The 21151-nt window shown below is 39.9% G+C and overlaps 1 protein-coding gene across 1 annotated transcript; it reads left to right on the top strand.

The window, feature by feature from the left end:
* Positions 1-1269: 1269 nt before the first annotated feature.
* ZNF592 (zinc finger protein 592) lies at positions 1270-20094 on the top strand. Its single transcript, XM_075208411.1, has 11 exons — positions 1270-1453; positions 4378-4432; positions 4842-4892; positions 6903-9214; positions 9973-10151; positions 11635-11811; positions 12690-12849; positions 16904-17170; positions 17756-17865; positions 18884-19034; positions 19487-20094. Exons 4-11 carry the CDS (start codon positions 6923-6925, stop codon positions 19946-19948), a joined length of 3798 nt encoding a protein of 1265 aa, XP_075064512.1. The 5' UTR covers positions 1270-1453; positions 4378-4432; positions 4842-4892; positions 6903-6922; the 3' UTR covers positions 19949-20094.
* Positions 20095-21151: the final 1057 nt, after the last annotated feature.

Raw genomic sequence — 21151 nt, forward strand, 5'->3', positions numbered from 1 at the left:
TTGGCCCTCTATCTTATACATCAGTTGAGATCATTTATATATCAGTAAAAAAAAATGCATTTAATTATGTCTATTTGTCCCACAGGCATTTGCATAGGTAGATGCTCATTTTCCACTTTACTTACTGCATTTTTTTTCCTTTAAAGTATTTCTAATAGCGTTCTCTGCCAAGTCTCACCCCCTGGGCTAAAATTTGCCAGCCAGCCCCTGGGAACTGTCCTGGTAAAATATGGCCAAGAACTATTCAAATCCACATGGAAATGCAGATGGCAAGGGTGAATAAATGGAACCACACTGGGTTATTAGGCCAATTGTTTGGATTTATCATGTAGAGCCCTATAAATATTTTCAATTGGTTCACACTGGTGAGTGAGGTGCCAAAGCCTATAGGGCACAGTCAGTGCCGTCGGATGATGACCACAAACATTGTAAGATAGTGGTCACTGCGCCCAGAGCCGTAACTTAGAATTCTAGCGCCTGGGGCGAGAAAGACAAATGCCGCCCCCCTAGCCCTCAATTTTAACCAAATGAACCTAAAATAATCCTAAATTGCGCCCCCCTTCAGTGTTGCGCCCTGGGCAGTCGCTCCCTGTCGCACAGCCCTAGTTACGGCCCTGATTTAGCCAGTTTGGGAATATGAATGAGGCAATTTTCACCCAATGTGATTCAACTCAACAGAATACAATGTACAACCCAATGTGATTCAACTCAACAGAATACAATGTACAAAATAATGTATATAGGGGCAGTTTTAACCTTCCGTTTCCAAAGCAGTCTATTTCCCTTCTTCTCTCAGGACTATTCTATTAAATATAAACATAGAATTTGATGTCATAAAATATTATACAGGTCCTTCCAGTCTATCCTTATATGTGCGTTGGTGTATCTAAGTCTCAGTAGTGACATTATGTTTATCCTATACATTCTTCAATTATTTTACTTTATATTTTAGTGTACCTCTAATTATATCTCCCTCTTTCCCCAAGACTCTCTATATCTCCCGTCAAGTTTGTTCTATGTCCCTGCCAGTGTGTTATATATATTATCTGGCCTAAGCTCAGCACTCTTGTATGTGTCTGGCTCCCATTCTTCCCCCCCATCTTCAGTGTGTGCCCCTTCCGATCCCCTGTGAGCGGAGCATGCGCAGTAGCTCCGGCTCTATCGTCTTGTCTGTGCCCCAGACCCCTCCTCTCTCAGGTCTCCCCTCTGTGGGTTAGACGCCTCCTCTACCAGGCCCCCCCCTCTGTGGGTTAGACCCATCCTCTACCAGGCCCCCCCCTCTGTGGGTTAGACGCCTCCTCCTCTTCCCCAGGCCCAGTCTCCCTCCGCCATGTTAGTTTCTCCCGGCCCCGGCCTACATATCAGGCCGATTCCTTTGGTTGTCGTTTGGTTTCCAGCTCAGTTACCTCCTCGGTGCCCGTACGTGTGACCGGCCGGCACGGTCCGGTGCGGGGTAAGTCTATAGAATCTGAGCACAGCACAATTAGTCAGGAACATGGTGATCTGCATAGGGGGGAGGTATGTAGTCACTTGTGTACAAATACACACACACGTATTGGTAGTTATTGTATATCATCTCAGGGAACTCTTGTCTGTAAGCATACCCGATACACAGGCAGCGAGCACTATGAGGCATATGGAGTTTGCTGCAGAATAGATTTGTGTTTATATTTCTTGTTTCTTTGCAAATCCAATGGCATTTTTTTTTGTTTAGACGCACTAGTATGTTAGTTGTATGTGGACAGAGCAATGAATGGTGTGCATGTAAATTTTGCTTTATCTGCATCTATGTTGCCATATGCATATTGCAATGTTTGTCTCTCAGTATAGCTGGTTAGGACACTGCCATTTCCAAGCACAGTCTGCATGTAAGTTACACACTGGTTGTGTTTATCAACATGATTGTGCTTGCAAAAGTTTTGAAACTGCTGCTGTCACTGAATGCTGTGGTGGTACACACTTTCACTTGTCATGCCATATACTCCTTTTTATTCTGACTGACCACCTGTCATACAATGACACACAAAGCTTTTTCTCTTGGATACTCCCTTTATTACTGTGGTACTCTATCCTCTTCTTGTGACCATCATGTCATAGTGGTATATGCACATCTGTTTCTTATGACACACATCTTTCAACAATACATGCACTGCTTTGTACACCCCCTATGCTAAACTGGTACATGGAACTCTGCTTTCTCATTCCACAAATGATACATACATTGCCTACTTTTGTGGAGATACAGTCCCATTGGTAGATGCATCTTTCTAGTATGAGCACATACACCTCTTTATTTTGTGGATCTTTTGTCACACCTAGGAACACACACCTCTTTACCCATTGGACATCTTGTCCTACATTGATATATGCATCTCATTCTCCTGTGCAACTGCATTATTCTCTGTGGCAAATCTGGTGTTACAATCTTCACGATGTGTAATGTTGTCACAGAACCACATTTCCATGTGGCCATTACTCCTGTAATATAGTGTTAAACACTTCACCGAGATCTATCGTGACACTGTAAAAATCTTGTTCTATGGTGCACTAGTCACTGTGGCATCCCTCCTGCTATACAGTGTTCAGCTTCTCTCTATGACTGACCGGTTACAATTTTAACATCTTGCTGTCATGCTGAATCTCTCTCATGACCATGGCAGGGCTATCGCACAGCATCCATATCTTCACTGTGGTAGGCCACCTGTCACACCTCTTTCTCTTCACACACTGGGGCACATTTATCAATGTTCAGCAAAAATGAAAAATAGCTATCAATCCTTATTGCATGGATAAGGATTGAACTAATTCTCAAATTTATGAAAAATGGATCACAGAAACAGCAGTTCCGATAAACTGCTGTTTCTGTGATAAAAATAATCACACTTACCCCCCTCTTCGGAATGCACTGTCTCCGGATCTCCTCCAGGTGTTTTTCGCTCCTTTTCATAGATCCGAACTGCACATGCGTGCAAACATCTTGCGCTCTCTCTGCAACTATAGTAGTAGAGACAGAGCGGTGAGTGAAAGGGAGGGATCATGTGATCCCTCCACACATGCGCTGTCCAGCGCTGCTCTTCGGAGCAGAGCTGACAGCACTGACATTTTTCATTTATGATAATACTGCCGTACATTATCATAACAAGTTCCGAAAAAAACTTTTTTTTAGAACTTGTTAGATTGCGGAAGGGAGCAGTCACCATACTGTAGAATGGTGTCTGCTCCCAAAAACGAAAAGATATCTGCTGCGATGCACCCTTCTTAAATATGCGGGGGACACAGAGGGACGTTTTTTTAATGATAAGTGCACGATAGTACACTATCATTATTTGTTAAATATGCCCCTAAAGAACTCCTGCCGTGCACTCTTCACTGTGATAGGTCTAATATGATAAAGAAGTAAACTCTTCAATGGCTCGCCTCTTGCTTCACAGCATTACACTCTTTACTGTTGCCTATCTCCAGTTATTCTTTACCATTACACACACCTGTTTCCTTTTCACTGTGGATGAAAAGATAACCAGTTGCATTTATTAGTGTAAAATACTGTAGTTAAAGCATGATTATTTTTTTATACCATTTTGTAATGGGCCTTGCACTCTTCACTGTGTCAGACGTCTTCTCAATTACTATTAAATTCCTTATTGTGTGTTACTTGTAGTTACACTATTTGATATAGCCTACCTTTAGCTGACATTCTGTGTTGTGGTGGTCCTCCTGTTAGTGTGTTACACTTTTCACAGTGCCTGGAATTCTTCTCACACACACTTGCCACCCGTATTAAAGACTCTGTCCATGTCCCCACACTCATAATTAGTCTACCTAATAGAATAGGCTATGTAAAGGGGTAGAAGGCTGAACTGTCATGTGAAGGCAACATTTTTTCCAGTGTGTCTCTAAAGATTTTGTGCCACTCCACACATTAAGGTACACTCTTTTTGGAGACATATTCGGGAATTGAGGCGTATGATGTACATGGACTATCAAGTGCAATGATAAAAATTGCAGATCCAGTGTTACTCTTTCCAATGAATCTCTTCCTGTTACTCTTTTTTTTTTTTTCTCTTTTTTTTTTTTCTAGCTCATGGTCAACTCTTTACTATGGTAGTCCTCTTATCATACAGTGTCACTGTTTCCAGTAATCCTCTTCCTGTCACACATGGTTACTCTGTTGTCTCTAGAGGACCTCTTGTCAGACAGCGTTACTCTGTTTTACTTTCTTTATTATGGTCTTCTTCTTTTTCACAATGTGATGCACTTCTCCCTCTGTCCCTCTCATCACACCATGAAAACTAAATGAACTAACATTTTATTTTTATGGAAATTATACTGTAAACTGTTTCAGTGCAACAAATTTAAACACATGCATCCTATATTTAGGACTCAAGGCTCCCAAGGTCTCTTCACTGTTCAACGGTTACTAGATTCTAGAAAGGTGGGTTAAAGTGTGTTTTTCTTTACTACAGTGCAATACACCTTGAACAATAATGATTTATAGATCTTTATTAAAAGATGAATGAACATCTCCTTGTTTGTGGTGGGAGGCGAGGAATAAGTCATAGATTGGTTGGAAGAGGGGATAAAATGATACTAGGATTTTCTTAGCGTCCTCCCATTATTTAGGCTGTGATGATAGATTTATCTAAGGTTCAGCTACATCTCTAGTGTATACTATTTTGTAGTCTATAACCTGTAACATACTTTATGTGAAAGTATTTTCTGTAGTCATTTTACTGAAGCCATCTGTCATTCTGTACTTTTTGCATTCTCACCTACCATGCAGTGCAAGATGGATTTCCCTTGTATGACTTCCACTGTTTATCATTTCCATATATCTTTTCCAGACTGTGTGTGCGGTATCTACTCTAATTGGAGCCATGCATTAGATCTAACAGGTTAGTTCCTTCTTTATTTATTTACTCTTATTTTTCTCACCTCCTTTCATCTAATCTACTGTGGAGATGCACATTTTCAGTCCTTAAGTTACTCAAGTATTTTATGCCCAATTAAATATGTGTTAGTCTCAGTGTTCTCCCCAGAAAATTTTGCCAGCCAGGTGGGGGCAGTTGTAATTCTTTGCAATAATATTGAAAAATGTTGGCGCTTATTGCCCACACCTGCCAGGTCTGGTCAGACTGGTGGTCAGTGGTTTATAACACACACTGCTGGCTGTAGTGCTCACATAGTGCCTGTTCTAATAGGAGAAACAATGGTTTATTCCATTATATTAGGACTCTGTTGGTCTCCAAGTGCCGGGTGGAGCACCTGGAAATAAATGCTGGGGAGAACACTGCAGTCGGATGCAGTAACTTAAATGGACACTAATATCCAATATCTTGTGTTACAGAAGTGTCAAGTTAATGCTTTCTTTTGTTGATTTGGAATTGAGGTCTGCAGGTTCTTTATGTTTCTGCAGCAAGTATGCCTAGTGCAATGTCTGATTTTATGCAAGTCACAAATGAGCATGAGGGCTCGTAATAATCACAACTAAATCACTCAAGTCATTATCTGACATAGAAGATATCAGCTCTGGTGACACCAGAAATGATCAAGTCACTCAAGGTGAACGGTTGGATCTCTGGCTGAGTTGAAATAACCTTCCCTCCTTTGGCTGCCTGTATGTTATCAGACTATATTTAAAAAAAAAAAATGTATTACATAAAGTTAGTGAACTCAAGTTTTATTCATTATACCATGTAAGCAGCAGTTACTGCAAGCACTTTCATTGTGCTAGAAAGATCAGTAAGACAGCTTATTTTATATCGTCCCATACAATATTTTATATTGTTAACAGCCCATCGGCATTTCTAGTGCACAAAGAGGGTTCCAGACAGCTGTACTTTCCTCAACCCCTGCCTATAGATTTAGCGTCTGGACAATGGAATCTAAATGATAGGAAGGCAGCGCTACTGCACAGCGTTGTTGACAAGAGGGACTTCAGCCTACAAAGCTCCCAGTCCTACACAGCTTGGGGCATGTCTACATGACGTCAGTGAAATGCTAAATGCGCTCAGCGGAATTCGAGGTTTGAAGAGTACTCCGGGTCGCAAATCCGAACCGGCCCGTCCAGTTAACGATTCGGATTTGCAGTACCACTGTATAAGAAGCATCCAGTTTTTAGACCCCAAATTTTTTTTAAAAATGTGCGTCTTATACATGGAGAAATATGGTAACTTCTAGTTCTCTAACTCTGTGTTGGTATACACAAAACTATAATGTACAAAATAAATAAAATCCCTACTTCATTGATGTTTTCTTGATACTAAATTGCCTTTACTACATAAAAAAAACAACCAAATCTAGTCTCCTAAAACATTAAGTATTATTTAGTTGGCTCAGTGTAGAGATGCATGTCAAATACATTTTTGCTAACAAGTTCAGATAAGTAGGGCTGCTCTAATCCCATGTATGTATGGCAACTAAAAAGTTTTTATAGTGCATAAAAGTTTGGATTGTTTTCTATAGCTCCTAATGGGTTCACCTTATCATAGCTCCTTAAAATATTAAACTGGTCATATGATTTATTAATATTAGCTTTTAAAACCTATATATTTTTATTTTTTTATATCATGAATATCTTGTTAACTGTCATGCTTTACAATGTCTGCAACAATCTGGTTATCTTTGTAATATTTTTTTGCTTACTGTATATTTAGTAAACTCTGGGTTTGATAAAGACGAGATGTTGCCTCGAACAACCAATCAGATTCTAGTTATTACATTTTGCAAAGCTAGAATCTGGTTGCTCTAGGCAACATCTCCACTTTTTTAAACTCGCAGTTTAGTAAATATGCCCCTTAGACTTCAAAGGAGCTTTATAGAGCCCTCCATATCTTGGAGCAAACTGTGCATATTGTCCTAATTTGAGAGATCTGTCATACAGACTTTCTTCTTTCCCATTTCAGATATTGTTACATTTATAGTCATGGGGGACATGAAGACTCCAGACTTTGACGATCTCCTTGCTGCTTTTGATATCCCTGATGCCACAAGCTTGGATCCCAAAGAAGCTATTCAGTCTACAAGTGATGAGCAAGAGAACCATCTAAAACCGTCAGGAATGTGTTTGGATGAGAATCTGTCCTTGGCTCAGTCGGTGCCTGCCTCTGATGTTCCAGCAGTTAGTGTGATTGTGAAAAACACTAGTCGACAGGAGTCCTTTGAGGCAGCTGAGAAAGAAGGAAATCACATGGGTCCAGCTCTTCTCCAGAATGGGTTTTGTGGCCCAGAAGTGGGTTCCGAACCCCATGCTGCGGGTCCAGCCTATGGAAAATTTGAGCCTGGTTTTATCAATGGGGACAGCTCAAGAAGTTACACAGACAAACTAGAGTCAATCAAGTCAGAACCATTGCCCACTTTTAGCCAGTTTAGCCCTATTTCTAGCCCTGAGCCAGAAGACTCATCAAAGGATAATGGAGTATTGAACAAACAGAAGGCAGCAGAGTCACCTTATTTTCCACAGCCTTCCATGTATATACCAGAAGAAGGCTGCATGGTGGATTCTCTGAGGAAGTCCACAGAGCCTGAGCTGAGTATGTTTGATGAATACTGCAAAAAGGAGCAGAAATCAGAATGCTTGGAAGCAGAGAAGGATAGGGCTTCTGAGCAAAGCAGAGATATTGATAAAGCCAGCTGTTTCCTTGGCTCATCATTGGCATTCAGAGAAGTTCAGGACAACAGCAGTCCTGAGGAGAAAGGGTTTTCAGGTGTAGGGGATGCGTATGGTAATGCGACTGGTTCCTCAGCTGTGCCACCCCGCCAGCGTATTAAACCAGCTCATTCTAAATTGTCTTCTTGTGTAGCTGCTTTGGTTGCACTTCAAGCCAAAAAAGTTGCAGTAGTCCCTAAGGAAGAATCTTTAAATCTCTCTAAAGAAGTAAATATACCATTGAAAGAAAGTATCAAAGGGAGTCCGAAGATGCCAAAGTCCCCTAAAAGCCCAAGAAGTCCACTGGAGGTGGTTAAGAAGATTATTAAAAACCCAGACAGCCCCATGAGTGTCTGCAGTGACACCAGTAGTAAAGACTCCCCATCTGTCTGTGCTGGTTCTCCTCCTGCAATTCCCAAAGTAAGGATAAAAACTATAAAAATGTCATCTGGTGAGATCAAAAGAACTGTAACTAGGATATTGCCAGTAGTTGAACCAGATGATCTGGTAAAATCTCCAGAGGACATACAAGGTGAAAACTCATCTGGGGAGGATATCAAATCGCTTGTACACCTGGAAGATGTGGCAGATTCAGAAAGGGAAAAAACGAGGAGTTCTGGAAGGGGTACAGCCACAACTAGCAGCCAAGGACAGAATGTTGCTGGTACTCAAGTAACAAACTCTAAAGGGGATAAAAAGAAAGGCGTGCAAGCTTCAAAACTTCAGAACCCTGGCAGTGGTTCAGCAAAGACCTCCAATCCATCGCAGAACAAGAAGCAGCCAGTGGCTCCCACAAAGGTCGCTTCTAATGCAACGACCCTACTTCCCAAGGCTGTTCACCTTGCCAACCTTAACTTGGTTCCAAATAGTGTCACTACCACCGTGGGCACAAAGGTTGCACCATTGAGGCAGGCACAGGGACAGGTTGCGCCTATGGCAGTACCACTGGTACACCAAGTTAAAATAGCCGCTCCTGTCATTGTGGATGCCTTTAATAAACTTCTGCACAGCGCCAATCCTGTCCCAACATATACCCCAAATTTGAACCCTCCTCCTGACTGCAATATTACACTGCCAGCCTCTGGTTATACTTGCCTGGAGTGTGGAGACTCCTTTGCCCTGGAAAAGAGCCTTGCACAGCACCACAGCAGGCGGAGTATCCATATTGAGGTGATGTGTACCCAGTGCTCTAAAACGGTCCAGTTCTACAACAAATGCAGTTTGCTAGGTCATGCCAGGGAACATAAGAGTAAAGGATTGATCATGCAGTGCTCCCAGCTCATGATGAAGCCCATATCAGCAGAACAGATGCTGGCCCCCCCACCTTTAATTGCCCCAGTGCTAACAACTCCACCTTCATCCACTACTCAACGAACAATAGCTCCAGCAACATCACTTGGAGTGTGGTCTGGGACTTCCTCCTATGCTCCACCAGCTATGCCACTATATGCTGACCCATATGGACTTATACGCCATGGGTTTAAGTGTTTGGAATGTGGCAAGCAGGTTGAGGACTACACCTGTCTGGCGGGACATTATCAGAGAGTGGCTGAGGAAAAAGATGGACTGGTGAGTGAGACCTTCACTCAGATTTATGAGCAGCTCTCCACTTATGGTTTCTCTTGTGTGTGGGTATATGTTTCTGTTAATCTTTTTATATTACATTTCTGAATGCGATGTTATGATTGTTGAAGAGCCTTTAATTGGTAACCACTTGGATAGTAACAATATTGTCAGTGTGATGTTTAGTCAAGAAAATCATTATTTATGATCTCTTCTTTGATAAATTCCCTTGTCCAGAGTGCTTACTTTAACTGAGAGAATTTTTTTTCTCTGTTATTATAATGATCACTTAAAAAGGAACATAACCCCCTCCAATAATCATTCTAGTAGGGAGTTTATATGGTTATGTTATTGTTCTAGCAGAACAGTGGAAGTCACAACCCTAGGATCCTTACCACTTCCAAAATTTTAATTATTCAACATTACAGGTTGAATCATTTGTTATTGGGCATTAGCTATTTAATTAGGTGTTTTGACTTGATATGGGTGCTGTAAGTGAAGGGTGACATCTTCAAATTGTTATAAAAATTTGTGGCTCTGCATTTAGGTGTTTCATGAGGGTTGTGGCTCCATTGTACTAAATCGAAAATAAAAATGGATGACGCTTCCTGTTTTGTCTATTGTTCCTTGTCTGAACCTATCCATCTACTCTGTAACGCTATTTGCTGCTCACTGATTTTATTATTATCTTTGTGATTCCCTATTCAGTTAGTCTACTGTCCTTTTATTATTTAAAAAAAACCTCTTTTTGTTTTCCTCTGTAGACATGCCAGGTGTGCCAGATGATGCTTCCTAATAAATGCAGTTACGGGGCTCATCAGCGCATTCACACACACAAGTCTCCTTACTGCTGCCCAGAATGTGGGGTCCTGTGTAGATCTGCTTATTTCCAGACACACGTTAAGGAGAACTGCCTGCACTATACTCGCAAAGTGGCATTCCGGTGAGTGTAATACTCCTGACCCTGGAGAAAGCAGTATGCACTGTGTATAGATACGTGCATATACATTGGATAAATTTGGCAATCACATACCAGTAATTGAAAAAATGTGTATTAACTTTTAGATTCATACAGGAACATTTCAGTTTAGCTTGTACTGTCTTCTGTTGAAGAGTAAGTTACTTACTCCTCCACCATTACCCCTAATTGTAAACAGCCATAGCAACCCTCAAGCTTTAACAATGTACACAGGGACGTGTACAAGGGCAGCGATGGGGGAAATTGCCAGTGGGGCTGTGCAATTTCTGCGCGAGAGAGTCCAGGGCCATGTGCAATCTGTGGGTCATACACTACTTGTCCTGCCGGGAGGTGGGTGGCATGGGAAATCTGCCTTGGCCATTTTGAGTTAGGCTGCGGGCTTGTAGGCTGCTCTGTCCGCAAAGCATACTTGTCCTCCTTCCCTGGTGATTTGGCTAAGCTCAGAGATGTGTATCCCTTGTATATGGACCCCAAGTGGTGTCCTAAAATCTGTTTTTTTGGTCCACCGATTATCAGATGTGCAATATATTGTGTTGGTAACCAACATCTTTTGGAGATTCAGAATAATGGCACACTGGCTCTTGGGGTTCCAGCTTAAAAAAAACAAAGAACAGGTGAACTCCACTTATATAAGGCAAAATGCTTGCAATGTATTCTTACTGTGACATCACTGGCCGTGCACCTCTGTGAACATGCAACAATCTACAGAGCATTTCCATACAGACTACAAACCTGCCTCACTTATTCAGGCTTATCTGCAGTTCCTAGGGTGATGCGGGATAGACGTTCCACCCTGCTAATAGATGTTTGTAAATATCTGTTTACAGCATGCTGGACATTTAACTAAGTGTAACCACACTTTGCAAACTGTATTAGAGTTTTACATAGATCATTCATTATAGTATGATTTAATTAAAAAATGCTACGTAATTTGAGTTTTTGATGTTAAAGCAGACAACCATTTTCTAACTTGCATTCTTTTATGCTACAATAATCATGTTGTTGCTTCCTGCTACAGTCTGTGCGTAACTGCAACAGCTGCCTGGCCCAGTCTATCTTCCTGGAGCACCAGTGTCCTACAACTGACTGTCCAAGCACCAGTGCTTGGATAGTCCGGTGTATGACACTGCTGTCGACTCATTGTTTCTTCTCAATTTAGAGTGTTTCCACTTTCTGTTAGGAGAAACAAATTAAATAAATTGGATTAAACAGCGCTGGTAGATAGGTATGTAGTAAACATACACTAGGCATCTGCTGTAGCATCCCATTTACACAAATATTAAACCACATTAGACTGTAATACTTTTATAAATAGAGGACACCGCCTCTAAGGATTTCTTTTGTTTGTCTTTTAAAGTATGCACCTCATAGTTTTATTGCAGCAGTTTATTGACATTACATCCCAGCTGAATTCTAACTTTCTGATCTTAACTTGGGTGTCCACCAGATGCATACACTGTGGGGTGGTGTTCATGTCTCTGGGGATGCTGAAGGTCCACATCCAGGACAAGCACTGCGAGGTTTTCCACAAGTGCTCCTTCTGCCCCATGGCCTTCAAGAGCACAGAAAGTACGGCTGCTCACATCACTGCTCAGCATCCCACCGCAGGGCACAAGAATGCACAGTAAGTGGCTCTCTTAGTCATTGTTATTCTATGAATAGGTTTTTAATGTAGGCAGTGTATTGTTACTTTTGTCTGTAGAAAATGCTGTGTATGCATATGTTCTCTAGTTCACTACGTGTGAATGTTGCAGTCTGGTTTTGAGGGGAAAATCTTGTAGTAGTGTGACCATTATAATTATGGTAACTAAGCAGTTACAGGAATGTATGATAGACCAGGACATTTTTTCTTAGGGAAAAATCAATTGGCCGCCAGGTAGCGTGATGCGTCTTCGGAACAGTCCACGGAGACACATTGCGTCAGATTTTGTTAAAAATTCTGCCCCGTTTCCCTTGCGTCGTAATAAGATGCAAGGGAAAATGAGGGGAGGTTCTGTACCACAGTGGCATAGTGGTTAGCACTTCTGCCTAACAGCACTGGGGTCATGAGTTCAATTCCCGACCATGGCCTTATCTGTGAAGAGTTTGTATGTTCTCCCCGTGTGTGCATGGGTTTCCTCCGGGTTTTCCGTTTTCCTCCCATACTCCAAAACATACGTGTGTGTGTGTGTGTGTGTGTGTGTGTGTGTGTGTGTGTGTGTGTGTGTATGTTACTGTAAGCTCCAATGTGGCAGGGACTGATGTGAGTGAGTTCTCTGTACAGCGCTGCTGAATTAGTGGCACTATAAAAATAAATGATGATGATGATATTAGCTGACAATGTACGCAGCCAAACATTGAGATGATATGTGGCGGTTAATTTAGTTTCCCCACTAGAAGCTTATGGGAGCATCAGTAAGTGAGTAATAAAAAATATCTATAATGTTGTTTGAATTCAGAACAGTAATTGTCTTTTCATTTTTATTTTTCATTCACTTTATTCCTGTAATTTATGTATTGCAGGATAATCTATAAGTGCTCGTGTGAGACTGTTTTCAATAAAAAGAGACTTTTGCACCAGCATTTCTACCAGAATACAAACACTCTACTAGTGAGCGTCTTCAAGTGTCCAGAATGTCAGCTGGCATACATGCAGAAACAGCTACTAGTGCAGCATCTTAAGGTGAGACATGGGAATTGGCACTTTATACTAATTGGCACATTAAAGGCCATAGTGTAAGAAAATGTATTTACTAAAGTGTGGCGTCCTATGTTGGTAAAACTCTCAGCTGGAAATAGACATCTTTTAAATATTAATGAATTATGTCACCAGTAACTTTCCTGTACCAATCCGTTGGCTGTTCCTGCTAACAATGATTTAGACCATTGGGTAACACTACTGGAAAATGCAGCTCTATGCAAGAAGTTGTTTTGACAATTACCCAGCACACATAATGCATTCACTGCTGTTAAGTAGCAATTCGCAGCTTTTTTTTTCTTTTGTGCATGTTTAAATATCAAAAACACCATAAAATGCTCAATATTTAGATATTAAAAAGAAAAAAAATGCTCATGAAATTAAAAAAACACATCTCAACAATTGTGTGTGACACTGCATTATACTGGACAATACACTTTTATTTTATTTAATGTTTTTGTTTCAAATGAACAAAACATAGCTTGCATGCTATAAACTTCCTCTCAAACCTAGACATTTTTATGGCATGGGGCAGGAGAAAATATAACCAAAAAAAGCTATTGGCCTCTTCGGGGTAATGTTAAATACTGAAAGGGTCAGCAGAAGTGCCTTGTGAATTTAGCTGTGGACTCCATACCTTATCGAATTTATCAGATCCACCCCTACTGTAGTATAATTACGTTTAGTGTGCAAACAGTGTTTAAATGTCTTCCGTTGAGCAGCTGTAGCTTGATCGGCATGATTTACACTTTAGAGTTTTAGCTCAAATGATATTGATGCCTAAGGAGCTATATATATTGCATAATTCTCATCTGACTTATAGTAGAAATTGAAACATTATTTTCAGTGGGGATAGGTGGAACTTCAAAAATGTGATATCGGGCAGGACTTTGATGATAGCTCCACTGTATATCTTTAGGCAGGTTATATTGACAAACCAGTTAGTGGCATATGCAGATGTGGGGGTGCTAGATCTTTCATTAGAGAAACTCCAACACTAAAGTTGATTTGCAAAATCTAGAAACTTGCTAGAGAGGTACAAACCATAACAAGTTTTAACTAGTTCACTCCTATATGATGTAACTGGAATGTTTAATTTACAAGTTTAAGATTGGAAAACTGTATCATTAAGGCTACAAAAGTACTGACATGGAGTATTAGATTTATATCAATCAGTATATCTGGTTGAGACCTTTAAATGGTTCTTGAAGCTGCTAGAAAAAGTTCATTTTACAAAAAAATGTATAATTCTTTCAGAAGACAAGACTGTTGACACTGGCCAGACATAAATTATTGGTGTGCTCCTCAAGAATGCACAGGATAGAAAGGGCCTCATGTCTAACAGTACACCTCACTACTAATGGATCAGATCCAGAAATGTGACTTGCCAGCTAGGACTAGTTTGGTGTTTTTCAGTACTGTAACGCCCCATTGCAGTCCTAAAAAGTGAAACCGAAAAGCCTTATTCGTCAAGATCTTAATCCTGATCTGGGGATCTTTCTAGGAGACTCCTGCTTGAAGGGTGCAGGACCATTTGGGACTTTTACATATGATGTAGAGTGGCCAATAGCAAGAACACTAGGGTAACATAGGTTATTGAGCAGACATTGTATCTCCAGTACTCAAGCATCTTGAAATTGTATATTCATTTTACCAGTGTGCTAAATTTTAAATGTTTTTATAGTAATTGCACTGCTACAAAAGTTTCTCCACCAATGGAATAGTTGAGAAATGCTAATCGCTTTTGATCTTGGAGATGTAATCCTAGATGGTGATTCTCTTTAGTGTTGTCTGGCGAGTGTTCTCGAAGAAGAGAGTTCCATGAAGACAACCACATATGTAAAAATAAAAAAAATGTGCTTGAGACTGAATTAGAACAGAAGTGATAACCTATCTGTTATTTTAGTTGCTAGTCTTTTTTCCCTTTTTTTTTTTTTCTTAAATATATCATCCTTCATCCCTTCCAAGGCTTGTGCCTGTGCTACTACCAGCCACCAGAGTCGCTCCAGTTTTTCCACAACCTCCAGACTGACTTCAGCATGTACAGTTACCTGTTTACAGCCTTCTCAGGGGACACTGTTATGCAGCTCATTAGGACTGCCTCTCACAGGATCTCCCTTATTTCGGGAAGAGGTTTTTGTTTTTGATTTGTTTTTTTTGTTTTCATTTCCTACTATTGCTCTTTGTAGCTATTTAGTGGGTGGCAAGTGGGGCTTCTCCAATTTTTGTAGCTTATACCCATTTAATTGTTGGTAAGGTGGTACAGATTCATCATTCGATGTGTGCAGGTATGTCCAATATGAGCTTTTTGGTCCAAAGTTATGGCTTCACCAAATGCCAGACTAAATTGCCTGTAGGACAATCAGGCCCCCTCTGGAATTACTGGCCCACAGACTCACACTTAACCCAGCAGCAGCTTGGGTGGCACAGGAGACCTTCACTTTGGCAGAACAAGTCTTGGGTTTAAATGTTGCTTGAGCTCGCCCTGGGTGGAGATGTTGCCTATAACAGCCATTCGGATTCTAGCTATCATTTTGTAGAATGTGCTAAATAAATAACTATAATTTGATTGGTTGCTATAGGCAACATCTCCACTTTTCACACCTGTTGGAAACTCACAGCTTGATACATATAGCCCCCTGGAAAGGTTGCAAAATGACAACCAGTGTGAGCTGAAGCAGGACAAATCCTGGTTGGTGGTCTCTGTTTACACTGCCTTCTGTAAAGATGATGGCAAAATTTCCTTCAGAATAAACCTCCAAGGGCTCCTCTAACTGGCATTAAACAATCATTGGATCATTCAAAGATGCCCTGATTACCTCCTTGAGGACACTGCAACCCAAAAAGTCCTTCTGGATTTCAAAAAAGGGCAGACACAGACCTTTCTTTCTATCAGCTCTTTTCTGGGGGTGTGGAGATAGTAGGAGCTCATCACTTCCTCTTCAGTGACTCCTGGTAACGCATCGTGTCCAACCCTATGGGTACTCATGTATAGCGGATTACTATATATACTTTTATGAGTTTCACTCAAACCATTTTTTCTTCACATGGGGTCCTAAAGACTCGGAGCACAGGAATACATTCTATTTGACCATTCTAAGGGGTTGCTTCCTTTGGGTACTCGGCCATCAATTGGGCCACTGGACACTACATTCCTATGCCCTTTCCTGAATCGCCAAAAAAGCCAGGTTTTTTTAGTTAAACTTTTTTCGATAGTGTTTCAAATATTTCTCCTTCCCCATAACAAAGTTCTCACTTCCCAACAGGTAATAGGTTTCTACTTCTGCCCAACCTATGCATTGTAATCTGTTACTGCAGGAGAGTGATGTGGACCATACGTGTAAATACACATGCCCTAATTCAAAATGCACTTCTGCATTTGTGGATCTTGGGAACCTTAATAGTTCCTTTAAAATATTTTGATTAAACCCATTATGTATATGGCATATCCATGATGATGGTCAGTGTAGCAGTTCTATAGGAATAAAACCTGCCTCAAAATAACTTTTTATGACCTCCAATTAATACAACAATAGACATTGCGCATTGTGTTTGTTTCTTTGACACTCTTATTTTAATGTAAAACACTACTACTTTACTAGTTCCACTGACCCGTAAACCAACATTGCTGTGTGACTGTAACGCAGAGCCCCACTAAACAGCTTTTCCTGTAGTGCTCACATAGTGCCTGTTCTAATAGGAGAAACAGCTGTTTATTCTATTTTAATAAGACTCTGTTGGGCTCCAAGAGCCAGGTGGCAAGTAAAAACAGCCGGGTGGAGCACCCAGGAGATAGGTGCTCGGGAGAACACTGTGAATTTAATTTGACTTACTTTGATTTTTATTTCAACTCTAACTTTAGCTTGTTTTAAATATGACACAAATGAGATGAAATACAAAGTACATTGGTAAAGATAACTGCTTATAATTTCCTAAAGTGTATGTATTAAAATGCTTGAGCAAGTTTACACTTGTTGACAGTGGACATGATTTTCAGTTCAGTATCAATTCCCTGTCATAGGACTTGTTTCTGTTGTAGAGTGTCCATGGCCTTCCTAAAGCCGCTGAAGATTCCTCAGGCTCTCAGAAAAAGCCAGAGACTGTTCTGGAGAAAAATGAAGACTCCCCTTCAGTGTCAAAACCCTCAGGTAGAACTGAGGGAACTTCCTCCTCCAGCAAGAAAGACAGCGAGTCTTCAGAGTCTCGGAATAAACAGAAGCTGGCTGGCTGGACTTGTGGAGAGTGCTCTGAATGGATTCTAGACAGAGAGACCTATGTCTTCCACATGAAGAAAAGTCATGGGAGGGTGAGTTTGATAGTCAATGTCCATCCATTAGGTGCCCACTTCTTCCGTTGCACATATGAATGATCATAATGCAGGTAAATATCTTAGTCTGTGCCTAAATCAAAGAACTTAGTTACCATAGTAAAGCATACACGATGGTGTCTAAAATGATACTCTAATTGTATTGACATTTGCTGAATTATTTTTGCTGGAGCATGCATGGCAGACTAGGAAACACGCGCACCCTACTGTAAACATATCTCCATTTAAGAATGCCTCTTAGTGTGATTTCTGCATTTTTGGTTATTCATGTTTTAAATATCACTCAGTGTTGTCAACACCCCTTTCTATAAAAGCTGTTTGATTTTACAAGTTGCTGACCCTGCCCTTGTTGTTTAGCCACACTGAATCTTATGGAAATGTTTATATGAAATGGTGGAAAAGTTTTGGGTAAATCGCTTGTGACACAGATGCATAGGTATTAAATATGCACTTCTATGTAAATGTCTCTTAAACATGTAATTGTCCAGTGCATGCCAATAAACACCTTTCTTCTTTGTTAACCTCAAGGAAGTTGGATTTCACAGAGTATTCTCTTTTCTGCAGAGTATGAAGAGGTATCCCTGCCGGCAATGTGAGCGCTCCTTCAACTGCACAGCCAGCTTACGACGACATGTTAGAAACAACCATGATACAAAAAAGGATTACACTTGCTGGTAAGAGTCCAGTAACAACTACTACAATGATTGCGGAGTGTCTTTTAAACACAGAGGTTTTTATTACATTACAATGACTTCACACCCTATCAGTTACTCCAAAGTGGCGTTGTCCTTAAAAGTAAGCAGAGCAATGAATAATGAACGTCCTAAAAGAAAACACCCCACTGTATTAATCTAAAAACAAATAAATAAACAGCACAATATTATGAGATTAAAACTTAATTTCCAGCTGAAATGTAAATCAACTCAGGTGTAGGATGTTTATCACTGGCAAAGGTAACGAAGCATTTTAGTCCTTACCTTTGTTGCTTCAAATTTTCTTACCATTTTAAGCACGTTCAAGTTCAGCCCTGAGCAACAGATTTTATTTTTCCAACATTTTATTGAAAGCAGATTTTATTTTTCCAACATTTTATTGAAAGCATCTGAAATACTAAGATTATCAAGTGAAATACGACGGATAACATGTTTTAAAATATAATGGCATGTTTTAAATATATATATATATATATATATATATATATATATATATATATATATATATATATATATATATATATATATATATATATATGGGTTAAAGAAAGGTGTAACCTGAACTATAAAGTTTATTTGTTTTACATTTTACTTTATAAACTGGTGACAAGCAAAAATCAATATACCATCAAATACACTTCTTTAAGGATACATTCATATCGCCCTTTTGTGAAAAGACTGAACGTTGTACTTATTTTTTCCCTTCAATCTTAAAAATATTGATCCATGTCCTGTTCTAAAAAAATAAAATCAAAGTTTTGGTAACTTGGGAATGTTAGTAGTTTGTTTATCTAGAGTACATGCACAAGTTGCTGATGACTTCTGTGACCTCCAGAAAGACATTTTATTTAAAGCATTTTGATCATATATTTATTTTTCATTTACAAAGTTAAAAAACAATCTTTATTTAAATGAAAAATGGTCTAAAGCACTTTACTTAGGAGTACGTTACCTATACTATATCCTCCTGTGCTTTCAGCTACTGCACCGAGAAGCCTACTTTTGCCAAGCCGTCCATGCTGGCCAATCATATCATTTTAATGCATGGCATTAAAAACCCTGAACTTCCTCAGGTGTCGTCTCCTATGTTGACATCGGACTCGCCTAAGGGGAGTGGAGATCAAGATCAGGTACAAGTTTCTTACCTTTTGTATGTCTGCGTGTTGTATAATGTCCGAAGCAATTGTCATTTCGAAAGTATTCAGTCTACCTTTAATAAACAACTGCAATTAAAAATGGGAGTGTTATTTTTAAATTGTTTTTATGGTACATGAAACTTTTCATATTTGTTAGAGTTCTTGACTGAATGTGTTGTATTTTAGCTCCATTCTTGCTTTGTTTCCGTAAGACCACAAAAGCAATTTATAAACATTATAATGTTAAAGGTTATAATATTGCTACATTGCTGATCTAGACCCAACTACCAGAGGTCATCTCCGTTGTAAATCTCAGGGTAAATTTATATATTATCCAAATGTTTTGTTAATTTAAATGTAGATCATGTTGACATTATCCAGTACAATACTGGCATTGTCTATGGCATCTATATTGTTTGTCTCAAGCTTTTTTCTGTACTCATTAGACCACCGGTCTGAAGAAAGCTGTTAAGAAGGAACTTGAGGAGTCGGAAGCAAAGGATTGCCCTGATGCTAAGAAACTGAAATCCGTGTACAAGTGTGCAAAGTGTGGCTTCACTGCAGACAGCAGCACAGAATTTCTAGAGCACATACCTCAGCACAAGAATGATAACTCATCGTGCCAGTGTGTGCACTGTGGGTTGTGTTACACCTCCCAAATATCACTCAACAGACACCTCTTCATTGTGCACAAGGTGAAGGAGGAAGAGGAAGATGAGAGACAAGCAAATTCTAAACCCAGAGCTTCAAAGAAGCAGGTTCAAAGTTCAAAGTCGGAGCAGGGAGGATCATGGGAGTGTGCCCAATGTGATTTAACCTTTGATCTTGAGAGTGCGCATGCTACTCACATACGGACTCACAAAGAGAGCTCTCATAGCAGACAGAAAACGGGATCTGCTGTAGCTTAATAAATATTGGACTTCAACAACAAAATCATGTGTTTTGAAGCAAAACAGATGTTAATGACTAAAAGAGAGTTTTAAAACAAACTATTTTTACTGAGAAACTGAGAGGGTAAATTTGATTTAAATTAAAAAGAGAAAATGAGGTTTAAGGTACTGTGTTTGAACGTTTACTGGTCCACACAAACATTTAGGACGCATTTGTCCTTTTACACGGAAGGACAAGGCTCAGCAATATGAGGGTGACAGCAGAAAGACAAAAGGGAAAGTGAGAAATGTAAGTTGCTTTTTATCCATTTCTTTAATAACAGAGCTTTTACTTTTTGGTATCCCTATACCAAAGTATTCAACACCATTAAGAATGAGTCTCTTTTCGGGGGCGCTATAAATTGTGGGAATGAAAGAGGAAAAAAAACAGGTGTTTTCAAATACTTTATTTTCATTTTGGACAGATTTTTCCACATAAATGATGCAGTGTATTTGTACATGGTTCTGTACATTTCAGAAAAGTGTTTAATTATAGTCATCCATAGAGTACAGTAGTGATCTTGTGAGCATGGAAGGTAACAGACAACAAAGGATTGACTACTTCAGGTCATTAAGAGAATGTTAGATGGCACTACCCAAAGCACTTGTATGTATACAACAGCTCTTCTTACACGTAGGAGCATGTTCCAAATAATTGTTAAGGAGCCAACTATAACTAAAATCACCAGTATGTATGCCAAGAGCATTTACACACACATTCATTTATGACTAAATATGAGGCTCTCTATTGATAGTGTATTATCATGGGACCCATGTTTTATTAGGAAATCCTACAATGTATGTTGGGGATGTTGAGGTAACTGATAATGGGATTCCAGTCGCAGAGTAATTGGCTACTTAAAGGGGTTATCCACTTTTGGAAACACTCTTCTGACCCGCCCACCACCATCCCCCAAAATAGGAGGCAAGGGATTTCCCTCCCAGGGCTATTCACAAACAGATTTTCCAAAAGTGGACTACCCCTTTAAGGCCTTTCTCTGAAAAGTTGACCTTGCTTGAATGACAGTAGTGCTAAATATCCAGGTTTGTCCAGCAGATACTTGCTGACATTGTTTACTGCCAATTGTTTTTTTTGTTTTTTTTTAATCTAGCCATGGCATACACCATTTTTCTTGCCTTGGTGAATAATGCACCATATGTATATTTGCCTATGAGGAGGTT

The sequence above is a fragment of the Mixophyes fleayi genome, chromosome 4, assembly GCF_038048845.1.
Source record: "Mixophyes fleayi isolate aMixFle1 chromosome 4, aMixFle1.hap1, whole genome shotgun sequence".
Taxonomy (NCBI): Eukaryota; Metazoa; Chordata; class Amphibia; order Anura; family Limnodynastidae; genus Mixophyes; species Mixophyes fleayi.

Excerpts from the sequence above, each read along its gene's own strand:
- ZNF592 (XM_075208411.1), top strand. The coding sequence starts at position 6,923 with ATGGGGGACATGAAGACTCCAGACTTTGACGATCTCCTTGCTGCTTTT. Across the intron at positions 10,152-11,634 it reads ACTCGCAAAGTGGCATTCCG|ATGCATACACTGTGGGGTGG; the intron begins GTGAGTGTAATA and ends GGTGTCCACCAG. Across the intron at positions 11,812-12,689 it reads GCAGGGCACAAGAATGCACA|GATAATCTATAAGTGCTCGT; the intron begins GTAAGTGGCTCT and ends TATGTATTGCAG.